We start from the raw sequence: 20,281 nt of genomic DNA, 5'->3' as shown, positions 1-20,281 counted from the left end.
CTCGCGACCTAGCGCTTAAAGGCAGACGCGCTACTGCTCCAATTCCTAACACTGCTGGCAGCGTTAAGTTAATAATGCTGGCGCACTTACAAATGGGTCACGAATTCCTAATATTCTTGAACAAATACATACTTAACACTGTCTCGAGTGCTGATTTATGATATGACATACGAGTATAACACATAAGATATATCATTGACACAGCGATTCTCAACCGGGGGTTACGCAAGAGACCCTCCCGTGAGTATGCAAGAAAATAAAGTGTAACGCCTTTTTTTTCATAATTTGGAATTTAAAAGGGGACGACTTTGAATGTCATTAGCCCCAAGTGTAATGGGCAGACCAAAAGAATAACAAAAGCAAATTTTGAATTTTGACGGCTTATCAGTGCAGTACTGGTCCAGAAATGTGACTGAATTTTGACCTCAAGGGTACTGAAGTACCCTGATTTTTTCTCAAAAGGTAGTGAGTGTGTTTAGAACTACAGTAGTAATGGTCACACATCAACCTAGTTATGGGTACCTGGTATTCACTATGATGATGGTGGTGTGGGGGTTCGTGAGAATAAACCCGGGTACCCAAGGGGTACAGGCGGGTGAAAAATGTTGAGAACTGCTGCATTATCGTTCTTCATATTCTCCCTTTTCATTCTCTCACACCCACTATTTTGTCTTTATTTTATTATCATTCTAATCTCCCTCCCTCTCTTTCTTAGCTAATAAACTCGCTCTCTCTCTCTCTTCTTCCTCTTCTTGTTACACTTCTTTTTTTTTTATTTCATTAAGTGCTCCCTTTACCTCTATTTCTTAGCATGGAACATGATGATTCATAAAACTGGCATTTTTTTCGTTTTCTCTCTCTCTCTCTCTCTCGTCTCTCTCTTACTATCATTGCTCTTCACATAATTATGTACCCACTATGCTATTCCAACTCTTTTTTTGTCTTTCTCACTCTTCTTCTGTTTCTCTTTCTCTTGTTGTTAGTAAACTCTGATTCATAAATTTCATGCTTTAATTAGGCGTAAACATTCATGCAAAAAAAGCAGTGGCCCGTGCCAATTTCGCACACAGAGGCCTCCATTCACGGGTTTAAGAGAGTAAAGAATGGAAGAACGCACATTGTTCTGTTTATTGTTTTGCTTCCTCCAAAACAAGAAGAAAAAAAGAGAGCTAAAAATCAAGCAATTAAATAGCTTGTTAAACATAACAAACAAATAAAAACAGGAGAGAGAGAGAGAGAGAAAATGGATAGTGCTCTTGCTCCAAGGTGCTTGCTTGGTAAACAGGAGGGCATAGGTTCAATCCCAACCAAGGCATGAAATTTTATCCTAATACGACTTCTTTTAGATTAGTGTTTCACTGGCATTATTTATTTCGTAGCAATTAAACAACTGCTACAATAGACTCCTGTGGTCTGTGTCCATTTATCCATGTTTTTTTTTTTTTTTTTTTTTTTAGATGAGTGTTTCACAGCTGCATTTATTTCGTAGCAATGAAACAACTACTAAGTACAATAGACTCCTGTAGTCTGTGTCCATTTATCCATGCTTTTTTTTAGAATCAAACCCAAAACCTCAGAATGCAACTTGGTTTCAAAGAGACACATACAGAGATAAGATAATCAAACAAGTGTTTTTACCTTCAAGCTCTACTAGTTTGCCGGCACGTTTCAAAGCTTTGACTGCTTCGTCATGGGTTGCTTCCCTCAAGTCTTCACCATTAACAGAGAGAATAGCATCTCCTACATACAACTGCTCGGTCTGATCTGCAGCCATCCCTGTGGGAGAGAAAAAGGTAAATGAGTATCCAATGGTTAATAAACATACTGCCTCTTAAAAAACAACTAGGTATACTAATAGATTATCACTCTTTATTGAGGTAAATACAAATATATATAGGTTTAAGCAACAATATGCATATAGGAAGCCATTCATTCCATATTGAGACAAATTTTAAATATTTCTTTGAAAATGAGGCAAATTTTCAGAATACTAGTGTGATTCTCTACAAGTCTACAGTTTAAATACCAATTTTCTCCCTAATGAAATGCAAGTACCTTTGAATATTTTTGAGATAAGAATGGGCATCTTGTTTTCTTTGCCTCCCTTGATAGAAATACCCAGACCATTGTTTTCCGATTTCTTCACCCTTATTATCCGTTTCTGATTTTCCACCGAATCGGGAATATCCACTGTGTCCATGAAGCTGGATATTGAATCAACTGTGTTGGAGTTGAGAGTACCATTTAGCACCTGAAATATGAAACCATCAGAGTAGAAATGATATAAAAGGGGCAAGATAGTAAAAAAAAAATGGACTGTATGCAATACTTTCATTACTAGTATAGCTCACTATACTGTAAGTAGTAATAGAAAGTAAAAAAAGCATGGGGTAAATTTACCTAATAAATCATTTGTCATAAAAAAAAGTGGACTGAAAGTCCCTTTACACTAGAGGTGTAAATAAGAGCCATACTTTCTTTGAAGAAGTTGAATTGTCTGTAATATGGATAACAAATCTAGGAGATATTTTAAGAGCTTATTAACACATCTACCTAATACAGACTTTCCCCAATACACCATATCTTACCGTTGAATTGTCATAATTTTCATCCAGAGTGATACTGATGTAATCTTCTTCCAACGATACAAACACTTTGTACCATTGTCCTCGCACATATGTTTCCAATGTTCCACATCTTCCATAACCGACACCAACTGTCTCGACCATTTTCATGTTATGAGACTGATAGCTTTGGAATGAGTCAGATTTGTTTTGTCACTGGGTTAGGTATCATCGAGTGCTACCTAAAGAAGCTCCATATTGATTCCCTTATTGATTTTTGACTGATTGGATGGATAATTTGCTCTCATTATATTGGTTTTTACATTCAGCATCCAAAACTGAAAAGTTTAACAAAGTATTGGTTAGTCAAAAAAGCCCAAGTTCAGTTCAGATATTTGAAACCAACCTGGTGATGCAGTGCTCAGCACAGTGGACTTAAGACCTGAAGGTTGATGGTTCAAATCTGGGGCATGTCTTGAAGTTTCTCAAAGTGTATTGACAACGAAAGAACATTTGTGACAAACATTCATGCTTACATATTTGTTCGTTTTTAATTATTTGACAGATTTTGGTCATTTTGGGCAAAAGAGGAAGGTGTGTTTTTACAGTAAGCTGTACAAGCAAACTATTAGAAAAAATGGTCAATTCAAGAATAAACTGGCACTTAGACCAACAAAGCCTTCTTAACCCACACCAATGTGGAGGACGCAAACACCTAGCAACTACAGACCTCCTGACATATCTGGAAAAAGAAATAGCGACTGGAATTGCACTTAAGCAACACACTATTGCAGTTTTCCTGGACATACAAAAAGCATTCGACCTCACATGGAGAGCAAAAGTTCTATACAAAGCCAGCCAGATGGGCATACAGGGAAACATGCTTGCATACTTGTCTAACTTCCTTACAAACCGCTCATTCAGGGTCAAAGTCGACCGCACTTTTTCCAGCCCAAAACACCATGAAAATGGAATCTCCCAAGGTTCACCTCTCTCCTGCACACTCTTCAACATTGCAGTTAGTGACATATCTTCCTGCATCCCAGAAGGAGTCTCCCATGGCCTATATGTTGATGACCTCTTCCTAGTTGCAAGACATCATGACATACTACACGTCCAAATCATCCTCCAAGATGCACTCAATAACCTTGGCACATGGTCAGATCAAAACGGTCTCCGCTTCTCACCAGAAAAATCATCATGCATCAACTTTAAAAGGGGTAGGAAACTACAGAACGACCCCCCGCTATCTCTCTATGGCCAGCTCATTGAATACAAAACGTCCCACAAGCTCCTTGGAATTACCCTCGACACAGAATTCTCATTCAAAATCCATCTTGAAAACATCAAATCCAAAGCACACAAAGCTCTAAACTGCATCAAAATACTGAACGGTAAAAGGCATGGTGTTAACAGAAATATCCTGGCAAGAATATATAAAGCCACCATAAGGCCCATCCTCGACTATGGCTCCACCATCTATGATGGTGCAAAAGAATCCGACCTAAACAAACTTGAAGTGATCCAAAACTCTGCACTGAGAATCATATCTGGTGCACTGAGAACTAGCCCCGTCATCAGCCTGAGAGCAGACAACGGCATACCCCCTCTCTCCCTTAGAAGAAAGATCCTAATTGGCAACTATATCTGCAGAATCCTGCAAAACCCCAAAAACCCAGGATATGAGGCCACCATTCAACACCCGCCCCAATCTAACATCAACTTCAACAGAAAACACAAACCCACCTCCACGAGATTCATACAACCAACAGGTTTTATAGAGGGAACTCTAATAACGGAGGTCTTATCTTCCCGAAATCGAAGAAAAGGATGACAGGATAGGAGAAAGCCAGCCATTGGTTCTCGGCTTAGTTTAGGCTAAAGTATTGTGTCTCTTACTCGAGTATTGGCCCACTCAGCCTCGTGAGGAAAATGAGTTGCTATGACATATATACGTAAATGCGCATAGCGACCGGTGCCAGCATGGTAGGTAAACATTGGATTTTAGGATTATTGAGATATTGGAAAAATCCTACAATGCTGCAGTGAGCACCAAAGTTGTGACATAATAACACAAAGAAACTGCATTTACTTAAGTATTGTGTCTCTTATAGCCCATTGAGGTACATACTACGGGATGGGCATGGCATGCTACGACACAGACCACATGAGTCTAATGTAGCAGTTGTTTCATTGCTACGAAATAAACATTACTTTCCTTCCTATGAATAAAGAAAGTAAAAACGGGGTTGAAACATTTTTTTTTTTTAAGTTCGCTCAGAGTGGGAATCTCAATAAATACTTAGACATTCAATAATCATTTACATTTTAATTAAAAATCAGTCAAGCTAACTAAAACACCTCTTCTCTTATTTGATCAAAGGGGGACTGCTCTTATGTCACATCTCTTCATCCCCACCAGGGCACTCCATCTTTGTATCCGAGGAGACTCTCTCCTGAAATAAATTACTGCTCTTAATTGGCTCAATTCGGGGCAGTGCTCTCCTGTTTTAAAAGTTGCATTGCCTATCTATCTAAATAAGTAAAAGCACTTGGTTTGTGTTTATTCTAGGATATATTCTTAGATGAGTGACCAGAGCCAATGTACCCAGAGCCAATGTAAATTCCCCTCTGAAGGGGAATTTTCCTTGGGATGGTTGTTTTTAAAGGAGCAAAAAAAAAACTCTGAGAGGCTTTAATTGTTTTATTCCGTGCCAGTAGTCAGTTAGCATTTATTACTGATGTCAAATGTGGTTTGATTATAGACAAGTAATCACCTGGGCATAAAACATGGGATGCTGGTTATTTCAGGGTATAAACACATAAGTAAACAGCCTCTCTCTCAAAAAAAAAAAAAAAATCTTAAATAGCTGATTCAAAATCAATATTTTCACATACAAATATATTAGGTATCTTTTAAAAACTTCTTATCATGGAGAACCATAACACTAAAATAATCCAATGGAACTGCAATGGAATACGTGGCAAAATGGAGGAGATTAAGATGCTTCTCTCAAAATACAACCCAAGCATCCTATGCATACAAGAAACTCGCCTACTTCAAAAAAGTTCAAGGAACAGGAAATCCAGGAATCAGGAATCCAAAATCCAGTACAAAAACTGAACTTTCGGTAACTTTTAATAAGGTTTTCTTGTTCTTATAGTGAATTTTTCAACTAAAATAGTAAAGGAAATTTTCCTCCATACCAAAGGAAGGGTTTGCACTCCAGAATTTTGTGAGACCAGAAAAAACCATGAGGTACAATGAAGCTGACAAGTAGAAGATCTGAACTGAATCTGTAGTTCTGTACATAGGTCGGTAAATTAGACAGTCCCTGTAGAAAACACTGATAAACGATGGACTTTCCTATCGAAGACAGAATCCAGGTGGAAAACCTACAGGATGGGGATGTGTTCAACTATTCCATTGTTCTCCTGAAAGGTAATTATTATCAATAAGTAAATAGACATTCAATAATCATTTACATTTTAATTAAAAATCAGTCAAGCAAACTAAAACACCTCTTCTCTTATTTGATCAAACAGGGACTGCTCTTATGACACGTCTCTTCATCCCCACCAAGACGCTCCATCTTTGTATCCGAGGAGACTCTCTCCCGAAAATCCCGATATAAATAACCTCACTTACATGGCTCAATATTGAGGCAATGCTCCCCTATTGTAGGTTACATTGTCTACCCACCAAAAACAACCAAAAGAACTTGGTTATTTTATTCCAGGATATATTCTTAAGTGAGTGAGTAGATCCAATGTAAAAGATGGACACATATACTGCTCTGGGGCCCTCAAAAGGGGAATTTTCCTTAGGATAATTGTTTTTAAAGGAGCAAAAAAAAAAAAAATCTGAGAGACTTTAATTGTTTTATGCCTGTGCCAGAGGTCAGTTATCATTTTATTACTGATGTCAAGAGCAGTGGCCCGTGCCAATTTCGCACACAGAGAGCCCCCATTCACGGGTTAAAGAGAGTAAAGAATGGAAGAACAGCACATTGTTCTGTTTATTGTTTCTGCTTCCTCCAAAACAAGAAGAAAAAAAAGAGAGCCAAAAATCAAGCAATTACATAAATAGCTTGTTAAACATAACAAACAAATAAAAACAGGAGACAGAGAGAGAGAGAGAGAGAGAGAGAGAGAAAATGGATAGAGCTCTTGCTCCAAGGTGCTTGCTTGGTAAACAGGAGGGCATAGGTTCAATCCCAACCAAGGCATGAAATTTTATCCTAATACGACTTCTTTTAGATTAGTGTTTCACTGGCATTATTTATTTTGTAGCAATTAAACAACTGCTACAATAGACTCCTGTGATGAAACAACTACTACAATAAACTCCTGTAGTCTGTGTCCATTTATCCATGCTTTTTTTTAGAATTAAACCCAAAACCTCAGAATGCAACTTGGTTTCAAAGAGACACATTTAGAGATAAGATAATCAAACAAGTGTTTTTACCTTCAAGCTCTACTACTTTGCCGGCACGTTTCAAAGCTTTGACTGCTTCGTCATGGGTTGCTTCCCTCAAGTCTTCACCATTCACAGAGAGAATAGCATCTCCTACGTACAACTGCTCGGTCTGATCTGCAGCCATCCCTGTGGGAGAGAAAAAGGTAAATGAGTATCCAATGGTTAATAAACATACTGTCTCTTAAAAAATAACTAGGTATACTAATAGATTATCACTCTTTATTGAGGTAAATACAAATATTCATAGGTTTAAGCAACAATATGCATATAGGAAGCCATTCATTCCATATTGAGACAAATTTTTAATATTTCTTTGAAAATGAGGTAAATTTTCAGAATACTAGTGTGATTCTCTACAAGTCTACAGTTTAAATACCAATTTTTTCCCTAATGAAATCCAAGTACCTTTGAATATTTTTGAGATAAGAATGGGCATCTTGTTTTCTTTGCCTCCCTTGATAGAAATACCCAGACCATTGTTTTCCGTATACTTGTAGTTTTCACTGTAGAAATCTCTAGAGGAAAAAAAAAAAGCTTCTGTTGGTCCCCCAAGGACCAATTGGGTCCGAAATCTAAAGAGCGAATTTCCTTTATGTGTGCAAAATTTAAAATACTTGTAGTTTTCACTGTAGAAATCTCTGGAGAGAAAAAAAAAGCTTCTGTTGGTCCCCCAAGGACCAATTGGGTCCGAAATCTAAAGAGCGAATTTCCTTTATGTGTGCAAAATTTAAATTGAACAAACTTTTTTTTCCAAAATTGAAGAGAAGGGTAGCACTCACAAGGCACTCGCGTTACCCTCTAAGACTCTAAGCTAACTAGGCTTACAATTTTTAATCTACCTAAGTACCTACATTTATTATTATTATTTTAATATCTGCCTGCTAAAGTAAATACTAAATACCTACCTACTGTTGTTTCATTACAGGACTCCAATCCTTACCCTCTAAGACTCTAAGCTAACTAGGCTTACAATTTTTAATCTACCTAAGTACCTACATTTATTATTATTATTTTAATATCTGCCTGCTAAAGTAAATACTAAATACCTACCTACTGTTGTTTCATTACAGGACTCCAATCTTTCATTCTCATCTCACGAGCTCACTCACAACTGCCTCGTATTTCACTCCAGTCTCACAGTTCAGGATATCCACAGCCTCTCTCAGGAACTCCTATGGGAAACCCTAGGTCGGGAACTGATGGTATCCCCATTTGGGAGTCCCAATAAGAAGTTCGTGGCGTTCCTATCTTGTACCCATTGGAATGGGAGTCGGGTTGTAGGACATGCTGCCATTGGTAAGTGAAGATTTCGAGTACACTCACAACTGCCTCGTATTCCACTCCAGTCTCACAGTCCAAGATATCCATAGCCTCTCTCAGGAACGCCTATGGGAAACCCTAGGTCGGGAACTGATGGTATCCCCATTTGGGAGTCCGAATAAGAAGTTCGTGGCGTTCCTATCTTGTACCCATTGGAATGGGAGTCGGGTTGTAGGACATGCTGCCATTGGTAAGTGAAGATTTCCAGTACACCCACAACTGCCTCGTATTCCACTCCAGTCTCACAGTTCAAGATATCCATAGCCTCTCTCAGGAGCTCCTGTGGGAAACCCTAGGTCGGGAACTGATGGTATCCCCATTTGGGAGTCCCAATAAGAAGTTTGTGGCGTTTCTGTCTTGTACCCATTGGAATGGGAGTCGGGTTGTAGGACATGCTGCCATTGGTAAGTGAAGATTTCGTAATTTGTAACATATACCTTATTTATCCTGCTGGGATAGAAATTTTAAATGTCTTGAGCATAAATGCTTCCCACAAATTTCGTTCTCCGCTTAATATACTATGCTGAATTTTATAACTTGAACTCGAACCACCAACCTCCAGATTCAAAGTCCACCGTACATGAAACGTGTGTGGTCTGTGTCATAGCATGCCCATCCCATAGTATGCTCGAACCACCTACTCGAACCACCAACCTCCAGATTCAAAGTCCACCGTACATGAAACGTGTGTGGTCTGTGTCATAGCATGCCCATCCCATAGTATGCTCTCTCATCAGCGAGAAGAGACACAATACTTCCGTTTTAGGTGATGGGTCAACATGAGAACACCAGAAAGTAACCCATTGAAATATTTGCAATCCAAAAACGAGTACACATTGTTGTCGATGGTGGGATTCGAAACCAACAAGTAAGCGCGTTACCACTGGGCTAACCGTGCCCCCGAAATGAAATTCCCTCTGTTTTCTCTTCAGGTGGAGGAGGTCTGGCTCTGTTTGGTACAGGGTGTCTACATACTTGGCCAAGTGAGGTGGGAGAGAATAGCATCTCCTACGTACAACTGCTCGGTTTGATCTGCAGCCATCCCTTTTGGGAGAGAAAAAGGTAAATGAGTATCCAATGGTTACCTAATAAACATACTGTCTCTTAAAAAACAACTAGGTATACTAATAGATTATCACTCTTTATTGAGGTAAATACAAATATATATAGGTTTAAGCAACAATATGCACGAGAACACCAGAAAGTAACCCGTAGAAATATTTGCAATCCAAAAACGAGTACACATTGTTGTCGATGGTGGGATTCGAACCCGACAAGCAAGCGCGTTACCACTGGTCTAACCGTTCCCCCAAAATGAAATTCCCTCTGTTTTCTCTTCAGGTGGAGGAGGTCTGGCTCTGTTTGGTACAGGGTGTCTACATACTTGGCCAAGTGAGGTGAATGAAATTGTACGGTGTTTCCTAAATTCGAGACGCGTCGATACCAACTTGGTTATGGACGATAGTTGTAATAGGTGAGTGAGAATGGGATACGTTCCTCTTGGGAACGGCTGGCTTTCCCCTATTCTGTCCTCCTCTCTTCGATTTCGAGACCATAAGATCTCCGTTCTTACAGTTCCTTCTTCAAGGGGAAGGGGAGTAATCCAATTATGTTTATTCTTTTTTGGGAACGGCTGGCTTTCCCCTATTCTGTCCTTCTCTCTTCGATTTCGAGACCATAAGATCTCCGTTCTTACAGTTCCTTCTTCAAGGGGAAGGGGAGTAATCCAATTATGTTTATTCTTTCTAAGAGGTGTCATAGAGGAAACTGTGAGACCTAAGAACGGAAGCCTTATTGTCCTGAAATCGAAGAGAGAAGCTGGTCAAAATAGGAGAAAGCTATCCTTTCTGAGATCAAACCTTGTCAGCCCCAGGTAGGAATCGAACCCACCACTTAGCACTTACAAGGCAGGGGTGCTACCTTCATTTTTTTTTTTTTTTTTTTTTTTTTTTTTTTTTTTTTTTATCTTTCTTAACCAAATCTCGAGTGTTCAAGATAGAAAATATAGCCCCTCTTGGAGAACAGAATCAATAGAGGATGTAAATAGAGAAGCTATAGGCCAGAAGGACACAGTGGTGGGCCCAAATTACGTAAATGAGACAGTGATGAGCTCAAATGACACTCTGAATTTGGACAAAAACAACAACCAAATCTCGAGTCTTCAAGATAGAAAATATAGCCCCTCTTGGAGAACAGAAACAATAGAGGATGTAAATAGAGAAGCACTAGGCCAGAAGGACACAGTGGTGGGCCCAAATTACGTAAATGAGACAGTGATGAGCTCAAATGACACTCTGAATTTGGACAAAAACAACATGGACAATAATGTAAATAACATGAACGAACTAATTATTAAAAATGTCAAGAATGCAAATAGTATGAACAATACCAACAACAAAAATCAGGATAAATTGAACAACATTAACAAGTTAAACAACGACAATAATAGATTCAACAACACTTGCACCAACAATAACAACAAAGAAAAGAACATGAACATCACCAACAAGAAAGAAAATAGCCCAAACAACGCCAAGACGAACAACATCAACAACAACAATAACAGAAGAAATAGGACAAACAATAACAACAACAACAACAACAACAACAACAACAACAACAACAGAAGAAACGATCAATTGAACAACATTAACAAGTTAAACAACGACAATAATAGATTCAACAACACTAGCACCAACAATAACAACAAAGGAAAGAACATGAACATCACCAACAAGAAAGAAAATAGCCCAAACAACGCCAAGACGAACAACAACACCAACAACAATAACAGAAGAAATAGGACAAACAATAACAACAACAACAACAACAACAGAAGAAATAGCACGACCAACAACAACAATGACAACAAACTAAACATCAACCAAAACACTGCCGTAAATCAAAATACAAATAAAAACCCCAGCTGTTCATTAGGTCTCTACCGACAAAATTGCAGCAGTATAAATTCCATCTCATCTTTAAACGAAAACATTATCAATGTGGATTTTGTACAAAACTCCGACAATAATGGTCAAAATTTCCTCAATAATGGTAAAAACAACCATAATAATTGTCAAAACTTCCACAGTAAGGGTCAAAACTGTCATACTAATGGACAAAACTGCAGTAATAATGGTCAAAACTTCCATAATAATAATAATGGTCAAAACTCCCACAATAATGGTCAAAACTCCCTCAATCGCAGACGAGAGAACAAATGCTACGAATCCCGAACTCACAGTAGCGAGCGAGGGTTGTGCGGTCAAAACTCCCACAATAATGGTCAAAACTGCCACAATAATGGTCAAAACTCCCTCAATCGCAGACGAGAGAACAAATGCTACGAATCCCGAACTCACAGTAGCGAGCGAGGGTTGTGCAATAACGAGGTTTTCGAGAGGGGGAGAGGAAATGGGAGATCTCGTAGGAATTGCCGCGCTGACAGATCGTACCATCGGGGAAGCAATGAGAGGTGCGAAAATTGGGACGGAGGGGCGCAGTGCTCCCGGCGAAATGAGGAGGAGGTGTTTTGGAGTGAGAACTGTGCGGTCATGCTCAACTATCACAGGTAAATTATTTATTAATTACATATTATTATTAACCAACCTTAGTGGTTAACATGGTCATGTTGAAAGGATTTTCCAAATATCTCAATAATCCTAACATCCAATGTTATCACAGGTAAATTATTTATTACTTACATATTATTATTAACCAACCTTAGTGGTTAACATGGTCATGTTGAAAGGATTTTCCAAATATCTCAATAATCCTAACATCCAATGTTTACCTACCATGCTGACACCGATCGCTATGCGCATTTATATTACATAGCTACTGATTTTCCTCATGAGGCGAGGCTGAGTGGGCCCCGCAACGACCTGTTACGGAATCAATCATTTGCATGATACAATTTTTTTTTACCCCGCCGGGATTCGAACCCGGGTCTCCCGCGTGCAAGGCGAGCGGAGTGACCACTACACCATGGGAGCTGACTGACCTTGGTTAGTTTTAAAAAGGGGAGAATAATAATGCATCTCTTCAAATTTCGGGCGAACAATAGGTACTCTAATAATTTGAATTACAACCGCTTCCTCATTAAAAAATAAATGATATTGATAACGAATGTTAATTACGCCAGTGTTAATTAGTATTCAATTAACAGGAATGTGTTTTGGTTCCAGATGGCTGAATTCATATCCTAATGAAGCAAATGAGACGGAGGCACAACCTTCTGACCTGAAATTCGATGCTCGAAGGTAACACATAGGTCGATGAATTAATAAAAGTAGTACTTATTTATACTGAACATAGGCATAGGACTGAAAAGTCCCTTTACTCCAGCAGTACTGAACCCACGCCCTCCTGTTTACCAGGCGAGCGTCTTGACCACTACACCACCGAGGCAGGTTAATTGCAGGTGAATTGTATACGTCAGGAAAATAATAATAATTATAATAATAATAGTGCTTATTTATACTGCTCGCATAGGACTGAAAAGTCCCTTTACTCCAGCAGTACTGAACCCACGCCCTCCTGTTTACCAGGCGAGCGCCTTGACCACTACACCACCAAGGCAGGTATTAGCGCTCATTCGGAGACTGACGAAAAACGCCGACCCCGTCTGTACACGGGAAAAGGCGAGGAAGAAGAGGAAGATCCAGGTTTCCCCATTACAATTCCCAAATGAAGGGACTACGATTTCTTTCCCTTCTATCCGGGTTTCCCATATAGATGGATACCAATTAGACAGGTTCGACTGTATTTGTACCACTCTTCCTTGTAAAATATCTAGTTTCTTAGTTGTAGTAAATTCGTCGAGTGAACATTTTGAACTTCACTTCCTTTGATCAATAATCTCATTTTTCCCCAAATGAACACTTTTTCCCTCATGTAGAAATTTTGAACTTCACTTCGTTGGATCAATATTTTTTTATTTTGTACCTGTAATTTTATTTTAAAAATATTGTACCAAATACATAAGACCTTGTTTAGACTGCGGGAGTAAAGGGACTTTTCAGTTTCATTCTGGCAGTATAAGCAGGGTATGAATGAATGAATAATAGTGCTTATTTATACTGCTCGCATAGGACTGAAAAGTCCCTTTACTCCAGCAGTAAGCTACTACTATTATTGTGGTCAAACTCTCAAATTATATGAGGATAAAATTCCATACCTCGGCTGGGATTGAACCCACGCCCTCCTGTTTACCAGGCGAGCGAGAATAGAATAAACCAGGGTATATTCTATTCTAATCTCATATTTTTCCCTCCCACAGGAACACGGTAACATCAAACGCGGGTCTTCGGCTTATCGAGCTGCGCGGTCACAAAGCCCTCTGTCTTCGTTATTGGAGTTTCCTCTCTCCCTCCCAGTCGAGAAAGTGTTTCATTCTGCCCATTCAATATCTGACGAGTGCTCTTACCCTGGTCGCTATTGATAATGTGGGGTCTATTGTCAAAGTAGAACTCAGATAGAAACAAAGGTACAAATAGTCTCCCAGGTTTGAAATACGGGCCCTTGGACAAATTCTAAACTTTAATCGTGGTTCTGGACTTCTGGCCTTAAGGAGGTCTAGACTAGTAAAAAGCTGAACCGTATTTTATGAGTGCCTTGTAATTATTGTATATGCAATGTGCTAGTCTAGTTCTAGTCAAGTTGAAATTTTAATATTTTATCAATTTTATTACATATTAAATAATAATAATAATAATAATAATAATATTGAAGTTGATAATATTTTAAACAATAATTTAAAAGAAACACGCGTCTCAATATTTTCCTACAATATCACTCTTCCCACACGCGTCTCAGTATTTTCCTACAATATCACTCTTCCTACACGCGTCTCAATATTTTCCTACAATATCACTGCTCGTTTCCACGGCAGGACAATGGAATGATTGAACCACCTTATTGTTTGCCTGTGTTCGCTTGGTACTTAGTGGATTTTCATTCCGCTGACCTTGAACTCACGACTTCAATTTTTCGTTTGAACCGAGAGTTTTCATTGGCCTAGCACGAACCAGTGTCATCACACTGGAGATCATGCTCTCTCTCTCTCTCTCTCTCTCTCTCTCTCTCTTTCTCTCTCTCTCTCTCTCCCTCTCCCCCAGCAAAATAGAGAGAGGGGGGGGGGGGGTATATTTTTACATAGTATTTTATTTATATATCATTTTATTTTATCTAGTATACATATTCTCAATAATAATTATATTTCTTACAATGTACTTGACACGTGACTAAAATAAATAGAACTTGGTGTCAGTTGTAGACAAATGTTAAACCGGAAAATACGACTGTGCTGACAAAACAGCAGTTTCTGCCCCAAAATTTCGTCCCAGGGACCCTTGGAACTTTGCCATTCAAATTGCATTCGATACTGATAACGATAACATGTCATGGATGCACTTGAATTGCATTTACACACTCGTTTATGTAGACATTACTTCGCCAAAACAGATTTATTGAGCCCAGTTTAGTGAGCTCTGAAGGTAGACATTACTTTATGTAGATATTACTTCGCCAAAACAGATATAATCGGCCCAGCTTAGCTTGAAATTTAGCGCGCCTGTCGTGTAGAATAGAATACCCCCGCAGTCTAACCAAGATCCCATATTATGGGGAACATCTGTACCTCATATCACCAAAATATGGAAAAGTATCTTACAAGTGTAATGGTCAATGGAAAAGCAGAATTTTGAATTTGGACGAATCATATCAAAATATGGAATTGTAAATACTTTTCCATACTTTGGTGATTTAGGGCATTGATGTATTTTGACATATTTGGTTGTAAGCTCAAGGTCGCGGGTTAGCGCTAGATCCTTGCTTGTGTACGCGATTTTTGCTCAAATTTCATTCGTTTAGAGTTTTAGAGCTAAAATTTTTGAGTAAATATCGCGTACACACCCATCGATCAGTCGACAGACCAGGTTGGAAGACGATCTGTCGAAAGACCAATTTGGGAGACATATAGTCGAATGTACCGCCGGGCTTTTCAAGTACAAGTACGCTAGGATGAAGTTGTGATTATGTACTGGATTAGGCTTTGCTAGGAAAAGAGAGAGAAAAAATAAAAGAATAGATAAACGGGAGAAAAAACAAGCCAAGCCTAGCCTAACCCAGTACATAACCACAACCTGAAAATCATGACATTTTACAGATTTCGGCACTCCTTTGTCTCTTTTCCCTCAACGATCCTTTCCCGTGATTTTGGAGGAGAATTTCGGCACTCCCTTTCCCTTAAATTCGGTGATTGTGGTGGGGAAAATAAATACGTAACACGGGAATTATTAATTCCCTTAATCCCCTTTTTACATGAATTAAGGGATCACCTTGTCTCTACACACGGTAGATGTCGGCTTTCAAAGGAAACAGGGAATTATCTCAATTATTTTGGGCGAACCAGGGATTTAGGGAATGGCAAAGTTTTCCCACTCCCCTCGAATCCCCCCTCAAAACATATCCCAAACACACATATCTCGTTCGTGCGTTTCCGGAAAGAGAGGAAGAGTGTTGTGTCCCGACTTCGGGCAATCAAAACATATCCCAAACACACATATCTCGTTCGTGCGTTTCCGGAAAGAGAGGAAGAGTGTTGTGTCCCGACTTCGGGCAAGATCGTTTCTACAATGATGAATTTCCCCCAGTTCAAATTTATAGGAGCTGTGTTAACAGTTTTACGTTCGGGTAAAAAAAAATATAAACAAAAATATTGATAATAATAATATTTGTTTGTTTTTAACATATAATTATACTAAATTTTCCTTTAAATATAATGAAAAAATAGCACATTTTTTCCCTTCTTTTTAAGTTGTTTTCAAATTTTGAATTGAATTGTTAATAATTCTATCGATTTCTGAGTCTCTCTTACCTAACTTTAGTTTGAGTGCAATATTTTCTGTTTAGAAAAAAAATATCTTTAGTATAAACAAAAATATTGATAATAATAATATTTGTTTGTTTTTAACATATAATTATACTAAATTTTCCTTTGAATATAATGAAAAAATAGCACATTTTTTCCCTTCTTTTTAAGTTGTTTTAAAATTTTGAATTGAATTGTTAATTCTATCGATTTCCGAGTCTCTCTTACCTAACTTTAGTTTGAGTGCAATATTTTCTGTTTAGAAAAAAATATCTTTAGCTTTACTGATCTGTATCCATATTCTGTAAAATTGTCTGAAATAAATTACTTAAGGATAAGTTTTAATTAAATTTAAGATACGAAAAATTACGTGTTTTTTCGACAGTGAAGTGCTAGAAAGTGTGGATTACCCTTATTTGGAATTTGGATTTAACTTCGGATCATATTTGGATTACCCATAAACTTGTAAGCATATTTGGTTACCCCTTTTTTGTCCCCCTTTTAGTGTCATTTTCGAGGAAATTACAGATTAAAGGCGAAAAAACCCAACCCTGGGGAACACTCCCTTTTTAGCTAGATCCCCTTTAGGGATCCCCTAAAAATTTTTATGTTTCTCTCTAGTTCGACATAAATTTCGTTTAAAAAATAGTACAAAGAGGACTATTTTTAGCCTTTTATGGGCAAATTAGTGGACAACCTTCCACCAAACACCAAGGTAGGTAGGGTAAGTGTACCATTTATTCGCCCTCCTAAAAAACATACCATTTATTGGCCCACCTGTACCATACGCCACATAAGTCTGAACTGGACGAACTTTTCCAAGATCGTGTCAGTTGTAGACAAATGTTAAACCGGAAAATACGACTGTGCTGACAAAACAGCAGTTTCTGCCCCAAAATTTCGTCTCAGGGACCCTTGGAACTTTGCCATTCAAATTGCATTCGATACTGATAACGATAACATGTTATGGATGCACTTGAATTGCATTTACACACTCGTTTATGTAGACATTACTTCGCCAAAACAGATTTATTGAGCCCAGTTTAGTGAGCTCTGAAGGTAGACATTATGTAGATATTACTTCGCCAAAACAGATATAATCGGCCCAGCTTAGCTTGAAATTTAGCGCGCCTGTCGTGTAGAATAGAATACCCCCGCAGTCTAACCAAGATCCCATATTATGGGGAACATCTGTACCTCATATCACCAAAATATGGAAAAGTATCTTACAAGTGTAATGGTCAATGGAAAAGCAGAATTTTGAATTTGGACGAATCATATCAAAATATGGAATTGTAAATACTTTTCCATACTTTGGTGATTTAGGGCATCATATGATGGGGAACATCTCATGTATTTTGACATATTTGGTTGTAAGCTCAAGGTCGCGGGTTAGCGCTAGATCCTTGCTTGTGTACGCGATTTTTACTCAAATTTCATTCGTTTACAGTTTTAGAGCTAAAATTTTGAGTAAATATCGCGTACACACCCATCGATCAGTCGACAGACCAGGTTGGAAGACCATCTGTCGAAAGACCAATTTGGGAGACATATAGTCGAATGTACCGCCGGGCTTTTCAAGTACATGTACGCTAGCATGAAGTTGTGATTTTGTACTGGATTAGGCTTTGCTAGAAAAAGAGAGAGAAAAAATAGATAAACGGGGGGAGAAAAAAACAAGCCAAGCCTAGCCTAACCCAGTACATAACCACAACCTGAAAATCATGACATTTTACAGATTTCGGCACTCCTCAGTCTCGTATTTTGACATATTTGGTTGTAAGCTCAAGGTCGCGGGTTAGCGCTAGATCCTTGCTTGTGTACGCGATTTTTGCTCAAATTTCATTCGTTTAGAGTTTTAGAGCTAAAATTTTTGAGTAAATATCGCGTACACACCCATCGATCAGTCGACAGACCAGGTTGGAAGACGATCTGTCGAAAGACCAATTTGGGAGACATATAGTCGAATGTACCGCCGGGCTTTTCAAGTACAGGTACGCTAGGATGAAGTTGTGATTATGTACTGGATTAGGCTTTGCTAGGAAAAGAGAGAGAAAAAATAAAAGAATAGATAAACGGGAGAAAAAACAAGCCAAGCCTAGCCTAACCCAGTACATAACCACAACCTGAAAATCATGACATTTTACAGATTTCGGCACTCCTCAGTCTCTTTTCCCTCAACGATCCTTTCCCGTGATTTTGGAGGAGAATTTCGTCACTCCCTTTCCCTTAAATTCAGTGATTGTGGTGGGGAAAATAAATACGTAACACGGGAATTATTAATTCCCTTAATCCCCTTTTTACATGAATTAAGGTATCACCTTGTCTCTACACACGGTAGATGTCGGCTTTCAAAGGAAACAGGGAATTATCTCAATTATTTTGGGCGAACCAGGGATTTAGGTTTTATTGCTGTGAAAAATCTCTTATGTTCTAATTTAATGGCGATTATTTGCATCCTTATTGATTATAATTATGATTAAGTTGATTATGATTAACACCTCTTTTGGCTTGGGTCCATCTAAAGATTATTGATTGGGGAGAGTCTTGGTTCAGAGATGCAAGTCGACTAGACTTTACTTACTCAACTTGTCTATTTATTATTCCAATCCATGCTTAGGTAAATGTAGTCTACCGTATAGCTGTGCTATACGCTAAATAAATGTAGTCTACTGTATTAATTACCTACATAATTTAATCTACCTTATATATAAATGTAGTCTACTGTATTAATTACCTACATAATTTAATCTACCTTATATGTTTTTTTTTCCGTTGATGGTAAAAAGTCCCATTTTGGAGGAGAATTTCGGCACTCCCTTTCCCTTAAATTCGGTGATTGTGGTGGGGAAAATAAATACGTAACACGGGAATTATTAATTCCCTTAATCCCCTTTTTACATGAATTAAGGGATCACCTTGTCTCTACACACGGTAGATGTCGGCTTTCAAAGGAAACAGGGAATTATCTCAATTATTTTGGGCGAACCAGGGATTTAGGAGAGGAGAATTTTGGCACTCCTTTTCCCTTAAATTCCGTGATTGTGGTGGGGAAAATAAATACGTAACACGGGAATTATTAATTCCCTTAATCCCCTTTTTACATGAATTAAGGGGTCCCATTTTTCTACCAATGTTTTGTAATTTTTTCCGTTTATGATAAAAAGTCCCATTTTGCTACCAATGTTTTGTAACTGCTCAATCTGTGCCAACACTGTAAAGTCGGTGACTCACACTCCGACAGTCCAACAGATCTAGATCTCTCAGACTGAAGATTAGAGTCGGAAGCTTTTTCCGTCACACACGTTCCGATGGCCTGATAGAACCAGGTCTGTTGACTGCCAGAAGACTTCTAAAGTCGGCCGATTTTTCCGCCACACACTTTCGGGTGGTCTGACGGACCTAGGTCTGTTGACAGTCAAGTGATTGGCTGGCTTAACCAATGGTGTTGGTATTAGTATAAGGTTGTGACTGAGTAATGACCAGCTTAGAATAGAATATTGATGTGAACTTTTTTCCTTATTTTTCCAGGTGCCATATTCACATGAGATATCATTGACACAGCGATTCTCAACCGGGGGGTACGCAAGAGACCCTCCGGGAGTATGCAAAAAAAAAGTGTAACGCCTTTTTTTTCATAAATTTATTTTAAAAGGGGGACGACTTTGAATGTCATTAGGCCCAAGTGTAATGGCAGACAAAAGAATAACAAAAGCAAATTTTGAATTTTGAGGGCTTATCAGTGCAGTACAGTCCAGAAATGTACTGAATTTTGACCTCAAGGTACTGAAGTACCCTGATTTTTCTCAAAAGGTAGTGAGTGTGTTTAGAACTCAGTAGTAATGGTACACAACAACCTAGGTATGGGTACCTGGTATTCACTATGATGGTGGCGGGGGTTCGTGAGAATAAACCCGGGTACCCAAGGGGTACGCGGGTGAAAAAATGTTGAGAACCACTGCATTATCATCTTCATACTCCCTTTCATTCTCTCACACCCACTATTTTGTCTTTATTTTATTATCATTCTAATTCTAACAATAA

The 20,281-nt window shown here is 38.5% G+C and overlaps 3 protein-coding genes across 3 annotated transcripts in view; 2 read left to right on the top strand and 1 right to left on the bottom strand.

Annotated features, from left to right (window-relative positions):
- The window catches only part of LOC103506193 (beta-1-syntrophin), an 8,500-nt gene extending 5,578 nt beyond the window's left edge, over positions 1-2,922 (bottom strand). Inside the window, exons 1-3 of the mRNA XM_026821337.1 lie at positions 2,589-2,922; positions 2,056-2,251; positions 1,639-1,776 (exon numbers count right to left, since the gene is read on the bottom strand). Of these exons, the coding sequence (XP_026677138.1) occupies positions 1,639-1,776; positions 2,056-2,251; positions 2,589-2,735 (481 nt within the window). The 5' untranslated portion in view covers positions 2,736-2,922. The remainder of the gene's footprint in view (positions 1-1,638; positions 1,777-2,055; positions 2,252-2,588) is intronic.
- A 5,406-nt stretch (positions 2,923-8,328) lies between these two features.
- LOC103506196 (putative zinc metalloproteinase C607.06c) lies at positions 8,329-10,144 on the top strand. The gene is made up of 4 exons (XM_026821317.1): positions 8,329-8,554; positions 9,297-9,352; positions 9,762-9,838; positions 10,117-10,144. The coding sequence occupies exons 1-4, from the start codon at positions 8,329-8,331 to the stop codon at positions 10,142-10,144; spliced, it is 387 nt and encodes a 128-aa protein (XP_026677118.1).
- An 857-nt stretch (positions 10,145-11,001) lies between these two features.
- On the top strand, positions 11,002-14,000 carry LOC113465321 (GATA zinc finger domain-containing protein 14-like). Its single transcript, XM_026821325.1, has 4 exons — positions 11,002-11,522; positions 11,628-11,935; positions 12,552-12,626; positions 13,646-14,000. The coding sequence occupies exons 1-4, from the start codon at positions 11,085-11,087 to the stop codon at positions 13,842-13,844; spliced, it is 1,020 nt and encodes a 339-aa protein (XP_026677126.1). The 5' UTR covers positions 11,002-11,084; the 3' UTR covers positions 13,845-14,000.
- Positions 14,001-20,281: the final 6,281 nt, after the last annotated feature.

Source organism: Diaphorina citri, unplaced genomic scaffold, assembly GCF_000475195.1.
Source record: "Diaphorina citri unplaced genomic scaffold, Diaci psyllid genome assembly version 1.1 scaffold222, whole genome shotgun sequence".
NCBI classification, from domain to species: domain Eukaryota; kingdom Metazoa; phylum Arthropoda; class Insecta; order Hemiptera; family Psyllidae; genus Diaphorina; species Diaphorina citri.
This window is presented reverse-complemented; position numbering and strand designations above follow the sequence as displayed.